General features: G+C 46.1%; 1 protein-coding gene across 10 annotated transcripts in view; it reads right to left on the bottom strand.

Moving 5' to 3' along the window:
• Positions 1-5,203: 5,203 nt before the first annotated feature.
• Positions 5,204-16,569, bottom strand: part of SLC15A2 (solute carrier family 15 member 2) — a 92,230-nt gene continuing 80,864 nt past the window's right edge. For 7 of the 10 annotated variants that reach the window (XM_025152205.3, XM_025152206.3, XM_040703484.2 and 4 more), the window contains 3 exons: positions 14,850-14,996; positions 14,075-14,179; positions 5,204-13,224 (listed from right to left, as the gene is read on the bottom strand). In XM_025152205.3, coding sequence (XP_025007973.2) covers positions 13,048-13,224; positions 14,075-14,179; positions 14,850-14,996 — 429 coding nt within the window. In that variant the 3' untranslated portion in view covers positions 5,204-13,047. The remainder of the gene's footprint in view (positions 13,225-14,074; positions 14,180-14,849; positions 14,997-16,569) is intronic. The other 3 variants (XM_046943628.1, NM_001319028.3, XM_015289996.4) reach the window with 3 other exon arrangements.

The following is a 16,569-nucleotide window of genomic DNA, read 5'->3' as shown; positions in this document are numbered from 1 at the left end:
TGGGTGCTGTAGTACATAGAAAGCTCATCATTGTGGATTATCAGCTAACTCAAGCACCCGCTGCTGTGAGCAGGGAGTTTCTCACATGAAGCTACAGGTTGTTCTCTCTGCACAGAAAAGGCACAAGCCATCAGGAAAGGACCATGTCCAGCTATTATGCTCTGCATACAGAGGACAGACCTTACATAGAGGTCTCAGGTCACATTTTAAAGCTCGCTATGTTCACGGGCAAAAAAGGAATTTGTTCAGTCAAAACCTGCTGCTAAAGGAATGGAATAGAATGGAGAAAAGAGATATTTCCTGTGCTATGGTCTTGCAGTGTTAAATGAAAGATGGATGGATGGGTGGGTTGGTGGGTGGATGGATGGATGGATGGATGGAGATAGTGAAGAATAAACAGCAGAGATACAAGCCAGCCCACCAGGATGCAGCAGTCTCACGGATGCCAGACAAAGCCGATGATAGACACTGGATTTGAAGGAGGACCAAGATAACTGCTGAAGGCCTTGGCAATGTAAACAGGAGGATATCAGCCACCAGGAGGCCTGGCTCTTCACAGCACATAGTGCTGGAGAAGGACACCAGGGGGATGGCAGTGTCAGCAGACTGCTCCTGTTCCGGAGGAGATGCTGGTGCTGGTGATTTTAGAGCTCAGACAGCTGCTGATGGCTGGTGCTCCAGAAGGAGCAACTGATTTATGGGCCCAACTGCACTCAGCTATAATACTTGTTCATTATGAGCCATCAGCCTTGCCTCCCATGCAAAACAAATAAACAAAGAAAAGAAATTACATGCTCTTCTCCACAACCAAGACATTTTCTGGCAGTGTAAAGCCCTGCAGGGTGTTTGAGCTGTGCTGCAGCATGTTGAGCAGTGCCACAAAGCCCAGCCCATTACCCCATGGCCACAACACAGGAGCAGAGACTGGCATCCCAGATGCAGCCACTGAGGCTGGCTGCACAGAGACAGCACTGGGAGGGTCCCCAGTGCTCATTGCCATGCCTGGGGCACAGCACGGCATAAGCATCCTCCCTTGGATGTTGTGGGATGGCAGAGAGGGCACAGAGGCTCCCCAAACCCAGCATTTCATTAGCAAAGTTGTTCGTGAGGTGATGCCAAAATGGGAGTTCAAATTTGTGAGTGTTTTTGCTCTTGGAAGGGTGTTGTTTCAACTATTTAAAGCATGCCAGAGGGGTTTGTTCTACCCTTCTGGAGACCAGGGTTGAAGCTGCCTGGGTGACAGCGGCAGGAGCAGCACGATGTGTTTCCTGGAGAGGTTTTGGGCAAAGACCAAGCCTGCAAACACCTCACTGCAAGCAGAGCAGGGGTACATTAGAGGTACTCAAGCCCCTGTTTGTGTCCTTGGTGCATCCCTTCTTGGGTACGTGGCACAGTAGGAGCCCCTGCCTGTAAATGGCAGCAGGGTTTGGCTGATCAGCATGTCAGGATCTGTTGTATTTTATCTGCTCTCCAAAAAAAAAAACTGTATGCAGAGACAGATCGGATTAACACAGTTGATGGAAAACATCCTCATCTTTATCCACCCTGATGGCTGCAGCCCTCTATCGAGTCTTAAGACAAAGGTTTCCAGACATAAGTTTTGTGCCCTGGGGTTTCATTTCCCTCCAATACAAGTTTTCTGTTTCTTCGAGCATTTTGCCAGCAGGTTTTCAGCCACCCTTACACGTTAGTTGTGGGGCTGGCCATGTATTGAGTTGAAGACAAATATCTAACCAGCACCTGATGGGCTGTTTTGCTGGTTTTCTTCACATCCTGGAAGGCTGAAGAGAAGACCATCAGCAAGGGAAGGTGGTGGCTGTGGGACTCAGGTAAGGGTGCCCCACTTACTATGGGCATATTTGAAGCCGATGCGACGTGCAATAGATTTGGGGCACTTCATGCTGAGCTTGATGCATTGCCTTTGGAACCAAATTCATCACCTCTTCCGTCACACTCCATATACTGAATCAGAGTCACCACCTACTGAATTAAAAACTTCACATGCGGTTCACGTCCTACCATAAATCAGGCCAAAATGGAATTAAATGCATTGTATGCTAAGAACTCATTAATCAGCCCATAAATTAAACATGGCACAAGCCTCTTGGAATGGCTGTGCCCAGATATAGCCTCAGGGTCCCCTGGGGAGCAGACACCACTGAAGTGACAGAGCCTCACCATTCATCTTGGTATGTTTGTCTGTGCTGGGATGTGTGGTGCACCAGGTCCTGGACCCACCCAAAACCTGGGCACTCCGCCCTGGGGCTTAAGCATCCTTCTAAACCCTCTAAACACAGCAGGGTTGCTGGTTCCCAGACACTCCTTTTGCAGTGTTGAGCACCTGCAGGTCTACAGAAGCACAATGCTGTCAGATACTTTCTTGGATCCAATCCATGCTATTTCCTTTTATTTTCCTATTCATTTGGTCCTCTCAAAATCTGATCAGGAGCAATTAGAGCCTGTCAGCTAGAAGCTGATGCAACTTTTATTTAATTAGCCCAGCAGCCAATAAAGATGCCATTCATCAATATCTCATGGAAGGGGTGGCTGGCAGTAAGGGGGAAATTTGTCATTTCTCCCCGACATCCAGATGGCTGCAGAGCATCCATCAGTGATCTGACTGCATGTATGGACACACACACATCTGGGAGAGCGATCAGCTGGGAGGCACTAATCCGAAAACCAGCTATGGGGAAAACAGTGCAAGACTGTCCCAGATGCTCTATTAGCAAGTCCCATTGGTAACTTGGGCTGCAGACCATGGCCAGCACAGGCAGAAAGCATAATTGGAGGGGTTTTTCCTCTCCTGCCCTATGTTGCAGTCTTTCCCTGCAGCAGGAAAGGGCAGAGATGTGTTAGGAGAGCCCAGTGCCAGCAGCATGGGCTGGAGGAGAACAGAAAAAGCATGGGCTTGGGCTTCACCATCACTGCTGCCTTTGCCTTTGGAAGAGGGACAACAGCCCCTCTCATTGCCCATAAACACATTGGAGATGGCAAAGAGGGGACTCAGGGTACTCAGAACCAATGGATCCCAGCAAAATTTAGGGGTGTTGAGGGTGCCTGAGATAGGCTTCGAGCAACACCCTCTTGGCCTGAAAGCTTTTCCCTAAGTCAACATTCAAAGCATCAAATAATTGCCTGATCTTCAGCCAAACCTATGTCAGAAGGACACCTTTGGCGAGGGCAGATACCAGAAGGTAGGCACACTGGCCAAGAGGATGGGGGACATCGGTCTACACCTTTCCAGGCCTTGTGGTGACAAAGGGAGGTTTCACCAGCTCACTGGGATCGGGTCCTTGCAGGAATTGCCTGCCAGCACAGTTTGCAACTTCAGCATTACAACTCCCTGCACTAAAAGAAAATAAATCAATTATCACAGGACGGTTTGTAGTTGACAAACATGAGTGATGGTATCTTCATAATTAATGTGTATGAGAAGGCAGCTTAATGGCTTAGTTTCTTGCAGCTGGCTTGATGTGCAATATGTGGCAGTGAGTACAAGCAAAGCTGGTAGCTGGTGCCACTTCATCCTTGGTGTCCAGCTGGTAGCTGCAGCTTGTGAACATGCACTCCAGGCTGTTTGCTCTCAAACTTTAGTTCCAGTTGCAGCAGAGGTCTGCAGGTGTCATCACATCGATGCTGTGTGCCCAAACTGGGACAGGCCTGGGAACCTGGATGCAGGGCGACTTCTCAGGGCTGCTCCATACAACTGCAGGGTGCTGTGGGCTGCAGATCCCCCAGCTTTCACAGATAAATGCCCATCCTTGTGCTGGACCCGGAGCAGCACTGTGGGCTACCCAGCTTCCAACAAAATGCAGTTGTTAATGGGAACAGCATTTCTGGCACATTACGGTGATTGATGCTGAGTCGATCAACAAGAAAACTGTTAAGCAAGCCTTAAAACAAAGTGAAGTGAAGGCTTAAATACCAGGTGGAACCATCTGTGCAATGGGGATTATTGCAGGACTAAAGATACGCATGCAGACATGCTGAAACGCAGCACCAGACCCACCACTGCTACCAAGGGAAGGGAGCAGAGTGCTTACACTACAGAAAGGGATGGGCACCGAGCAGCAGGCACACACGGGCTGTGATAGGCCTGAGCCAGTGGTTTTACTGCTTACCAAATAAAAAGCAATGAAAAATGCTTTCTCTATGAATGTGCTATTCCAAGCCAAGATGAGGTGCTTGCCTGCTTTTACTCTGTTCCATCAAGTCTTGCTTGATTTGGCTTTTTCTTGCTCAAGACCAACGTGATACGCTGCGCTGGGAGCTGCCAGCTTCAGTCATTTTTGTTGGTGTGACATTTGGTATTTCACAATTCCTGGGGGCTTTTCTTCTGAGAGTCTCAGCTTTGTTGTTGTTGTTCGATTGGTTTTTTTGCATTAAAACAAGTAAATTATTTCCAGGTCGGTGTGGAGAAACCTATGTGTGGCATCCAGCTTCCAAACCCAAAAGGAGCGTTAAAAAAAAAAAAGAAAGAAAGAAAAAACAAACCCACAAAAAAAAATGAAAAGCCCTCAAACGTGTTATCTTTTAATCATCTGTGCTTCTCAACCACTATTCCCCTGGGGAACCCGATGCACAGATTTTCTGCTAACAAAAGGCGATTTTACTGGAGAACAAACTCACTTCTCATCTCCGAAGCCTGGCTCACGTTCCAGTGAATTCCTGCATTGTGCACGCACAGCTCACGGTCAGAAATGGCAGGGCAGAGCTGGCCCGGTGCCCAACATGTGGCCCAGTGCCCAGCACGTGCTTCCTGCGAGTCTCTGTTCCGCTGCTGTTTTCCCCTAGAAGATGCTCCTGTCTCGGTGAGAGCTTCCCCACCGGTTACCCAAAACTCACGTGAGCCCCGGCGTTCACACCAGGCTTTCCCACGGGGTGAAACATCCTCCAGATGTGAGGACCAAACCCAGCGCATCCTTCTGGATCTCTCCTTTCTGCAGAGTCTCGAGGTGGCCTCCTTGCTCCGAGCTTATGCTCAAGGACCTATCTACTACAGCACTTACAGGCTGAGCAGACCCAGCAAGCTCTGGGCCGAGAGGGAAAACAAGCTCCTTTTGCCAGCACATCATGTTAAGCTTCTATATTTAAAATGACTACATAAATGAAGAAATGAAAAACAGGTCTAAGCACTTTACCAGGCAAATCCGATTTCCGCTTAGGAGAATTGGATAGAATAAAGCTAAAAAAAAAAAAATTTGCTTCAAGGATGAGATTTAATTGAAAGTCCCAGCGCTGGTTCTCTGAGTGCACTGGTAGGTTCAGAGAATAAACCTGCCAGCCATCAATTGTCTTAAACAAGATCATCGTTAATCCTGACTTGTCAAAAAGCCGTCAGAAAGAATGAGACTGCAAACTAAGAGGAAAAACCCAATCATTTGTTTGTTAAATATTTGCAACGTGTCATATCAATAATGGATAATAAGAAAATATTGGCCCTCCAGAGCCAATGCACAGCACAAAGCTGTGCTGAATTGCATCTAAGCTGTTATCAATAGCACATTTATTATTATAATAGATGAAAAACAAGCTTTCTGGCTGAAAAACAAGATCTATTTGAGCTCGAGCTATTTGGATGTATTCTAAATGTTGTGATTAAAATGCATCATGAATGTTCCTTTAAAAAAAAAAGAAAAAGAGAGAAAGACAAAAGAATAGATCTGCTACAATTACATATGCCATCCAGCTCTGACTCAGTAACCTGAAAGAAAAAAGAAAACAAGGAGAATTGCATTTGTGTCCAGCCAGGCATTTCTCATCTTCAGGGCTTGATTCAGAGCCTAAGCTAACAGAGCTCTTCCTGCTGGGTCGGGATCCAGCCCGAGGCCTGAGGGTTTGAAGCAGAGAGCAGCCAGATTGCACTGAGCTCCCTATGCAGGTCAGGGTTTGATTAGGCTCTGGCAGAGGAACCCAGCTGAAATCTATCTTGCCGCAATCAAAGACAACCATAGTTTACGGGTGGAATTAGAAACACAAGAAACTGTAGAAAGAGATAAAGCAGCCACCTGGGTGAAAAGGGAACGAGGTTTCACTTCTGGAGCAAACAGCTCAGGGACCAAGGGGCTGCAGTGGCACCCTGCCCTCTCTGCTATTGCATGTGTCCAAACCTGCAGGACACAATCTGCCTCCCACAGCAAACATAGGCTGCCTGCTGCCTCCTGCCACCCTGCCATTAGGTTCCGCTTTGTTCTGACAAAGCAGGGACTAGTGGCTTACAGCAATCTCCTCGTAGCTCTCTAAGTAATTGCATTCTCTTATGTCTTTTAATGATAAGCCCCATGAGGCCTGTAATACTGCATATGCAAGCCAAATTGGCCCATCAGCTCAGTTTATCAAAGGGACCTCATTAGATCTCAGTCTTTGATGAAGACAGGAGCCGTCAAAGTCTACCCTACTGATTTGCTGAGTTTACTTTGCCTGTAGATCCGTGGTGTGAAGGGCACTCAGCCTCCAGGCATCGCACTGCTAATGGGACGCTGTGATGAAGAAGGCAAAACTGGTGAGAGAGAAAGGAGGAGAAACCATAGCAGAGACCTGGAACAACAGCGGAGCTCTGAGCAACCTGATCTACCTGCAGATGTCCTTGTTCATTGCAGGGGAGTTGGACTAGATAATCTTTAAAGATCCCTTCCAAATCAAATGATCCGATGAGCGCTGAACAGGCAAGATGAACCCCACGATGGGTGTTACCATGAGACTGGTCAAACCCCATTTTGGAGGCAGAAGTTCCCTTAGAGTGAACTGTCACTACTAGGAGACCCAACTGGGAGCTGAGAGGATGACTGCCAGCAAGAAAAAACAGAGTCAGTGGAAGGAAGAGTAAAGAAAGGCCTTCTCTGCACTCCAAGCTTTCAGAAGTGAGAGATTTGTTCTAGATGCACTGGGAGGACTTCTCTACTCCTCTCATCTAGTAAGCCTATGGATGGGCCCTGGGAGCTGTGTTAGTGACACCAGCAAGAGGTGCTGAGCAGACACAAGCAAAAATCCAAAAAGATCATCTGGGATTCCTGGCTTAGAATCATATGTGTTGGAAGGGACCTTTAAAGGCCATCTGGTCCAACCTGAAAAGAACACAGACACCCACAGCTCGATCAGGTGCTCAGAGCCTGGTGCAGCCTGACCTTGAGTATCTCTAGGGATGGACACCCACCACTACTCTGGGCAAACTGTCCCAGTGCTTCACAGAAAGGTTTCAGGGGATGCTGGACAATGAATGGCACCAGGACTAAACTGACCAAAGATAAGGATTTTAAGATAAGGAAAAGCTAAAAGCCAAGCCTCCTCCAGAAGAGTGGGGGGTGACAGGAGAAGGCTGGAGCAGTGTTTCACATCATAGCTGCAAGCAGCGGATATGAAAGCAGCAAGATATTACAAAAAAAAAAAAGATTTTACTGTACAAAACCAGCTAGTTGTAAAGCACTCAATGGCTTTTAATAGTTTTCAGCTCCAACAGAAGTGGGAACTCAGAGCTTACATTACAGCAGCTTGAGGAGCACTGCGAGGAACAAAGCATAAGTCCTTTGGTTTCAACCAGCACGTACAAAGGGTGTGCAAGGAAGAGCCAGAGAGCTCCTCCAGCAGGGATGTAAAGGACTCTGCTGGCACCACGAGCTCAGGGGGATTCTTCACAGCTCTAAAGTTATGGCAGAAGATGGATGGACCATCTGCCAGCAAACAGGCAGGGCCATTTATTTATTTCATGCAAGAGAGTGCAGTGCTCAGAACAGCCTTTGGGGGAGAAAAAAAAAAGAAAAACTGTGACATTAGTTCCAAAAGAAAGGCTACAGACAGCAAAGGGCAAAATGTAAGCATTGCTCAGGCTGCCTGATGCCCAGCGTGGTGTAGCAAAAGCAACCACAGTCAGGACAAGCGGGCAGGAAGAAATGCCCATCCCAGATTGGTTTTCTCCTTCTTCCTCACAAGAGAAAGAATCACAGATGAACTGGTGAGGCCGGGGCTCCAGAGCCTCCAGCATATGTGGGAGGCTGAAAGAGCAGCCCAACCATGAAGACTGTACAGGTCAAACCACACATGCAATGACATAAATTAATCTAACAAGTGATGTTCGCTTGCTTGTCATTTCGCCAGCTTGGCTGCTAGTTGCTATACTGCTGGGTTCTGGTCTACAGACACTGATTCACATTGATCTCCTGGTAAAACACAGCATGGAAAGGCCTTGAGGAGATGCAGCAGCAGCTTGATTCAGAGCTCAATAGGAGACAACTTGTTTGCTTTCTTACTAACCACCCAAGATGGCAAGGAAGGAGAGGTTAAGAGCAAAGCAACGATTTTCTTCATGCCATTTCTGTAATGTGGCACAAACCCTACTCAGGGCAAAACATTTGAGTGCCCCCAGTTTTTGTCTTCCTGGAAAGCTGAGTGAGGGCCCTGCCTTATGGAACCCGCAGGCAGCCCCAACGGAAGCAGTGCTGCAGTCCCTACTTCAGCAGCTTCACTGGGGATTTTGCTTTTGTTTTTCCCAAATTGCTCAGGAAACCCAAAGGCCTCACACCATCTTCTTCTGCATGACAGGTTTATCACACACACTGACATGAAGGACCAGGCTAAAACCAGCTGGAACTAGAAATATTTCTTAAACCCTGTTGTTCATATCACAATAACAAATGTGCTAACAAAATGCAGAGGCTGCTATCATCCAAAATTCAGCAGCTGTGGTATTTGCCATGAAGCTGACTTCACAGGTTTAAGCTACTGTTGCTAGAAAGCATTTCCTAGGCTGGGAAAAGAAATTCAGCACAAAGAAAAGGTTGTCTTTCTTCATATAGCCCTGGCTAAAACTACCCATTAATTGCCATTCTCTGTGATACACCTCGGCTGGTTCTTCTGTCCCAAAGAAAGCCAAGGTAGTGGCCACCATGGGTGGTGGAGCATTGCCAGGAGCACAGCCTCCTCTCCTCCTCTTCTTCCCATCACTGCACCCTTCCTTTCACTCATTCACATTTCACTTTCACAATAAAGCTTGCATGTAGGTCACTGCTCAGGAAAACCACATCTTTCACAGACAACTCTAGCATGAGAACCTGAAGAAATGAGTGGGCTCAGTCTAATGAAAGTAAAGATTGTCCTTGTGTAAGCGACACTTCTTTTTATCCCCCCAAAAATAAATAAATAAAAATAAAAATCACAAAACACAGCTTCTGTAGTCATAGGACTCCATGGGGAAAGGCAGAGGGAAGAAGAGAGATGCAAACCCCTTGAGCTGCATAGCACAGCTTGCTTCCTAATAGCATCCTGGTGCCTCAGAAAGAAGAGGTAAATTTAAGGGACTCATAGCCAAGAAGTTGTTTTTGCAGAGTTTGAAATCTCATTTTTATGCTTATCTCATACAAAGCTGGAAGGAAATACCACTGGCCACACTTACAACCTGCTAAGAGGAAAAATATGTTGGACAACAGCCAGCACAACTGAAGGGAAGTTTGCTACACTAAAAGACTTGATCAGAATGCATCCTTCCACAAAGCAAATACGTGTGCATCCACAGCGGGGCAAATCCCTGCACTCTCCATGAAGGCTTGCACAGTGATGTGCTATAGATCTTCGTCAGCTCATTGCTGTCCCTTAGCTGGAGATGATCATTTCTGTAGGGCAGCCTCCAAAACAGCTGGTGTGAGCTATCCCTGATCTGCTCCGGGACAAACTCCATCACTTGCTGAAAGTGACAGGCAAAGCTGGACAGGCAGCAGGCTGCTGTTTCCCCATAGGGGTGTGCACAGCTCTACATATACTATCACTATTTTGGCTTCCCCTTCTGATACCAAATCAAACGATCAATAGGAATAAGGAATACTTTCCTCAAACTGGGAGTTAAGAGCTGTGCATGGCCCTGGCTTTGGGCTGTCTGTAAGGAAGAACACCCCTGAGACCTCAATACTTTACAGAATCAGGTCCCAGATCTTTGATCCTGCTCTGAGCCCATTTGAAGGTGATGAAAGGGCTGCAAGGATGGAGCTGTAGCTCTAAAATAGAAGTGCTATACTGAAGGTGCCATTTTGCAACCTTGTAGCTCTTCATTACAGCCCCTAGCCTGCTCCTTGCTGGTTGCCAGCACGCTCAGGGGAAATCTTTCCCAACTGCAGTGCATTTCAATAAATGGGTCAAGTTAGCAAAGCTTTATGACCGTAGCTGAAGCAGTAAGGAATGGCCGTACCAACCACCGAGCAGGCAGAGCAGAGGAGGAGGTGACTTCCAGCAGGTGACGATGAGCAGGGGGGGAGAAGGAAGTCCATCAGCTAGAAGAGGAACACAAGCAGAGCCTTCCACTCCCTGGAGCAATTCTCCCAAGGGGCTGCAGCACCCCCCCAGCCTCATGTTAGCACTTTATTCATAGCGTTGACTTCACGTTCTTAACCTTCCCAACCACAAATTGCAATTTTTCTCCCCACAGCATTATGGCGATGGTTTGGAACGTCGAGATGTTTGGGAGGGGACAATTTGGCATCAGGAGACTAAAAAGCAGATACAGATGACATCCTAAATGTATCTTTTATGAGTTTGGAATGCTTCCTTTAAATTAAGCTCAGAATGTGTGACAGCTTCTGGTAATGCTGCCAGTGAGGAAATAAAACATAAAAACCAAGAGGTTTTTGAGCACACGCAGTCTTAAAGATCACGTCTTTGAGCACCTTGATTTCCCTCACGCCACCTCAAGCTGAGATGCACCAAGTGCTTCCCAAGGAGAGCACTCCAATAATTCTCAGCTGTCTTTTCACCGCAGATGCCCTCGAACCTCAACGCACTTCCAAATTCAAGGCTTATAAAAAATTAAATGCTCCAATAATTCTAAATTGGGTCTGTTCAGTACTACTGGAGCCTGTCCATTCCTTCCGTTTGTGGGGGTTTTTTTGTTTTGTTGGTGGGGGGAGGAGGGGACAAAATGCTTTCTATTAGCGCTTCAAATTGGAAGCCGGTCAAACAGCATCATAGCAGAGTGATTCAGCAGCCTCTGAGCTGATTCGCAACGTATCATAAAACAGGATTAGGAAAACAACAGTGCCTGGAGGAGAAAGAACACACACAGATTCATGGCAAGAGAACAATACCAGAAAGGAGTGGAGGGAATAATCCCGACTTGGCTTCCGAGGAGCAGGTTGGATGACCTAATAGATGGCTTTCAATGCCCTTCATTCCCACTTAGTCGCAGGGCTCAGCCGCCCGGTTCCAGCTACCACAGCTTAATAAATGGCTCTGCATCAACTGAAGCACATTAAGCACTTCTGTGTGCACACCCGCAGCCTGTTGTCATTTGTCTGAGACCACGGTCCCCCTCTGGCGCAAGACCCAGATGCTATTTCACAGCAGGCAGGAGCTTATGCAGGACAAGTGGTGCACCCTCATGGCCATTTAGGACAGGAAGGAAAGGAAACAATCCGAGACTGCGTGTTCCAGTGACAAACCAAAAAGTGACGCTGTCTCAGTCTTATTCAGGAACACACACGTGGCAGCAAATTAAAGCACCGGTGATGTTAAGCTAAGCATATTCCTTCGCACGCTCCTGTTCAGGGTGGAAATCAAGCAAGTATTTCATGATATGACCAATGCCGATTTGGAAGAGGAAAGCATCATTAAAAATCTATTCTCTGGGAACCTGAAGACCCTATTGACAGTCTTTTTGTAAATTAGGCCATACTTGTCACAGCTGCAGCCTTGGAGTGACAGAGGAAGGCAGGAACTGTCCAAGGAGTTTTACTAGATTGGCAATGGTTGAAACAGTTCGAATGTAGGACAAGAAAATTCACAGCTTCATGCAAGCAAGAAAAATCAGATAACTCTCACAATTCCACTAAAATACCTACATACCTACATGGGTAGAGAGACAAAAATCAGGTAGGAAAAGAAAAATCTCATATGCCACAGTATCCTTTTGTAGATTGGAAAAAGATGGTAAAGTGCTTCCTTGTTTAAGTCACTGCAGGATGCCTGGAATTTTATAGAAACTGCTGCAGTGTTTCTCCCAGTGGAGAATAACTGAAGCATGAGATAAGAAAACAGCCATACCCTAACTTGCAGTGGCAGGTACTGTTAAAGGAAATGTCCAATGTAGACTTTATATATAGGAAGATTACAAACAACAGTTTAGATTCCTAAAGTACGAAAATGTAAACCAATTCTCTAATCATGTCTAATCAAAGAATACTATCAGTTGCTGCAGACTTCTAAGAAGTACCGTATATCAGAGAGATGGTAGAATGCATATCTTGTTCAGTAGTGCTTTGGGAATAGTTTAGCCTGCAGCATTTAATTCCCTGTTATTACTTCTGGGCCTGGAGGTGAAAGTCATAAATCAGGACCAAACATAATTTGCAGTAATGGGGTGAAATACTCATAAAGAGAGTTACATGATGAAATTTTGGGGGATTGTAACTCTTCCAGTCTTTGATGATTGCAGTAAAAAATAAAAATAAAAAAATCTTCCATCTGTAACATCTGTTCTTCCCTGATCCCATACTGGATTTTTCATCCTTTCCTCCAAGCATCTCCAACTTTTGCTGGCATGCTCTCCACCCTTCCTCTCTGCTGCCCTAAATGTATACTTAAAATAAAATTATAGGAAAACGTTCCTTGCTTAGAAAGATGGACAGGTTCTAAATTCCATTGTCTTTACTTATATGGGTATTCAATAGCACAGGACTTCTCCCAGGGAATTTTGCTCTGATTTCAGGACCCCTACTGTTTTTATAGAGGACTACTTTGTCCCATTTAGATGGCAGCTACATTATGAGTAATAAAGACCACAGTACTATAAAATAACATCGTCCCCATTCTTCTTTCACCCTACCATCTACTGAGTTAAAAAACAACAAAAAAAAAAAAACATTAAAAAGGGAGAAAGAGAGAGAGAAAGAGAGAGAGAGAGAGAGAAAGAGAGAGAGAGAGAGAGAAAGAGAGAGAAAGAGAGAGAAAGAGAGAGAAAGAGAGAGAAAGAGAGAGAAAGAGAGAGAAAGAGAGAGAAAGAGAGAGAAAGAGAGAGAAAGAGAGAGAAAGAGAGAGAAAGAGAGAGAAAGGATCCCAACCCAAAATGTGTTAGAGCTTCGTTTTCTGAGTAACGAGACTAATCATGTTTCCTCTACTTGGGGTCTCTCTCTTCTCTTCCTTTTCTTCTAGGTCCTCTGGATCCACACTGACATAGAAATATCCCATGATGGAGAAAATAATGCACACAGCAAAGAGTAGAACAGTGAACAAGACAAATTCAGCCCACTAGGAAAGAGAGAAAGAAACAAAACAGCAAGTCAGGTAACGCCAGTCTCACAATCCAGAGGATTTCTCTGCGTGTCCACATGCTTTTCAAAGTGCTGGGTGAAAGCTTGCCAGCACCTAAGATTTCTCACAAGGTAGAAACTTTCTCATCCTGTTTTCTGGTAAACCACATATACGTAATGCAGTTATGTAAATATGAATATAGTGATATACCTCAAAACAAACCAGTTACCTTGGGCTAGTTTCATTAAACCTCTTCTTACAAATCTGCCCTGACTGGCATATACCTGCCTGAGCTTTTTGCCCACAAGATGCCTTTGAGACAGGCAGTTTGCTGTGAGCCAGAAACAAGCTCCAGTTCACACCTTCATATCATCATCCCAGAAGCTTGGCAGCTTGGAAGAAACAACTTCTGCACCACAGCCTCCCCACGCAGAGCCCAATATCACAGGGGTGCAATAGGCAGCTGGCCCTGACGGAGTCTCAGGCTGGACACCCATGGGGCTGGCTGGATGAAGGCAAGCAGCTTTTGGTATGCAACAGCAACACATGGCTGGCATTGTGTCCAGGCTCCAGGTCCAAATAAAGTCTGCTTGCCTAATGCTGAGTTCTAGCACTATTAGCACAGCACAAGTCACAGTATTACTTACAGCCATTGAAAGGCACAGGGAAGACCATTGCTCCAGAGGGCAATGCTGAGGGCTACGCAGAGCCCTGGCTGGGAGACAGCTGGGGCATGCAGGAGCCTGGGGCTTGGTAGAGAAACTCTGCCTCCAGGGCACAGACATCCAGAAACACCATCCAGGGCCTGTTCTAAAGCATTAGCTCTGTTTTACAAGCAGAACCATACCTGTGCCATAGGTGCAGCCTGGGCAACAACAAGCACCAGGGTATTCCCAACAGCCACTGTGAGCAGCCAGCCTGCTTGCAGCACCGACTTCATGCTGGCTGGAGACTGAAAAGGGAAGAAGAGGCTGGGCAGTGGCTGTCATGCTGTGCCCACATCCCTCTACCTAGCCTAAGAGGAAATGGTGGAATTTTCTATGTGTCTCCTCTGCAATTAAGTCCTACAGCTGCATACAAGGAGGTTTCAAAACAAGTCATCCTAGAGGACACGTGAAGAAGGAAGCAATGGCTGCTGTTAACAGATCTGGATTCTGATCACCCCCAGTCCAGATCATCTGAGACTGTAAGATCAGGAAGACTAGGGACCCACACAACAAGCTCTGAAGCTTGAAGCCTGGTGCCATGCAGCTGTACATCTTTGGAAAATACTGGATCTTGATGTTAAGCTTCCTGCCAATCTCAAATCATCCATATCCCACAACAGATTGTCCTCACAATCTGATTGTCCTAGATTAATTCCTCACATTAATAAATATCTGCAGTTTACTCCAAGGATAAATTTGAGCAGCTTCAGCTTTTTGATCTTGCAATATCTCATTCCTCTCCACTCACAAACCTTCTCCCCAGACAACCCAGTGTACTACAATCAAATTCTTATAGACATTTAGACCCCTTCACTCTCTCAGTTTAAAGCAAGCTCCAAGCCTCCAGCAACCTTGGCAGATGTGGGAATAAATCCTGAAGTCTAATTGTAAGCCCCTTATCTTTAAGCAGAATACCTGAGAATAGGAGAAGGCCAGACCTGTAATGGAGAACATCACTTCTCCAGCAGATATTAATAAGTACTGTGGTAATTGCCAAGCCATATGGACATTGTTGGCTTTGATGTCTTCTGACTTCCATGTCTGAACCGCACCTCCAGAAACCTAGCAGGAAAATAAAGGAACATCGATTAGCTGCTGAAAGATCAGATCCTTCCCAGATTGGTTTACAACAGAGAATCAAGATGAAGCTTAAAGCAAAGACAGAAGCAAAGCTCTGACCTGGAAGTGGAACTGTAGGTCTGATCTCTGGCACATCCAAGCCTGCTGGGAGTAGGCTGACTCCTTCTGCACAACATGGAAATATCCCAGCTATCTCTTGTGCCACAAGAGCTTCAAGATTTATTGCAAAATGGCAAGTTGCCTTCTTCATTGGGGTTGGGAAAAGTCCATGTGGTACTTTTACAGAGCCTGTCACCTGCTGCTGACACCAGAGCCAAAACGGGCAAGAGGATAAATGCTCACTCCCTCTACATGGCCACTGTTTGCATTTCGTCAGTGCTGTATAACTCCCCAACTATAACATCAACACCCAAACATAACCAGTTCAGGAATTCTTAAGAGTAGCAGAAACTTCTCCATATCAGGTATACTGAGTCAGTTATAGTGGCTGTATTCCTAATTCCTTTTGTTTGTTTTTCTAGGTGTAATTAATACTGCCTCTGATGTGCAGAGAAGCAGAGAGAGATTTGAGTAGCAGCCAGGCAATCATTAGGCTAAAATGCCTTCAGGCAGGAAACATAGTGTTTAAGAAGAGTACACGGGAAAATACAAGGGATGTTTACGAGATGTACTTAATCACCATGCAGGGAGGCAAATCAAGAGAGTGTAATTTAGAAGGCTAAAAGGGGTGAGAGGAGAGCTGCGCACTGCTCTTTTGCCCAAAGGAAATGTCACAAGTACTATACTACAACTGCACACTGAAGAAGGCTGGGAAGGCAGTATTTCCATGATTTAAGTATTATAGTTCAGCCATATTAGCAGCCTAATATATTGCTTTCTTGGTTCTTCTATACAGACCTCTCAGCTGAGTAGGAGGGTACGGTAGAAATCACTGCAATAATTAAAAATTATCTTGGCCTGGAGCAAACTAACTCTCTACAGAAGGATGAAAGCACAGGGCAAGAGATGAAAAAACAGGGGGTCAGAAAGATTAAAGGAGTGCACAGGGCCAGAGAGTCTGAGGCACAGAGCCACCCCTGAGCATCCATGGAGGCAGCAGGGGCCTTGAGATGGGACCACAAAATGGGATCCTTGCCCACAGCCACTTGGGATGCATCTACCTCTACTGGCCCTCACTCAGCTGTGTTACTCAAGGCTTGGGGATAATATTCTTAGTCTCATATTTTCCACGCAGCTACTCTACTCAGCTTCTCATCCAGGGAAAGAGGCGTGCAGCTGTCAAAGTAGGGACTGGCCAACATCGCTACAAGTGTGCATGTGTTTTGTGTACATAAATCTCCACACTCAAAGATGGCAGCATCTGCCTGTTCTCTCCAAGACTGTGCATGCCATTCCAGCTACAGGAGGAAAAATATATTGGGAAAAAAAAAACAAAACACAGGTGTTTCGTAGCTATGTTTTTCCCCTCTACATATTTGAACTCCACAGACATGAACAGTTCCCATTAATTGCCCAACAGGGAGATGTTCCTGCCAGGGAATAGCTGACAGCACTT

The sequence above is a fragment of the Gallus gallus genome, chromosome 7 (genome assembly GCF_016699485.2).
Source record: "Gallus gallus isolate bGalGal1 chromosome 7, bGalGal1.mat.broiler.GRCg7b, whole genome shotgun sequence".
Lineage (NCBI taxonomy): Eukaryota > Metazoa > Chordata > Aves > Galliformes > Phasianidae > Gallus > Gallus gallus.
This window is presented reverse-complemented; position numbering and strand designations above follow the sequence as displayed.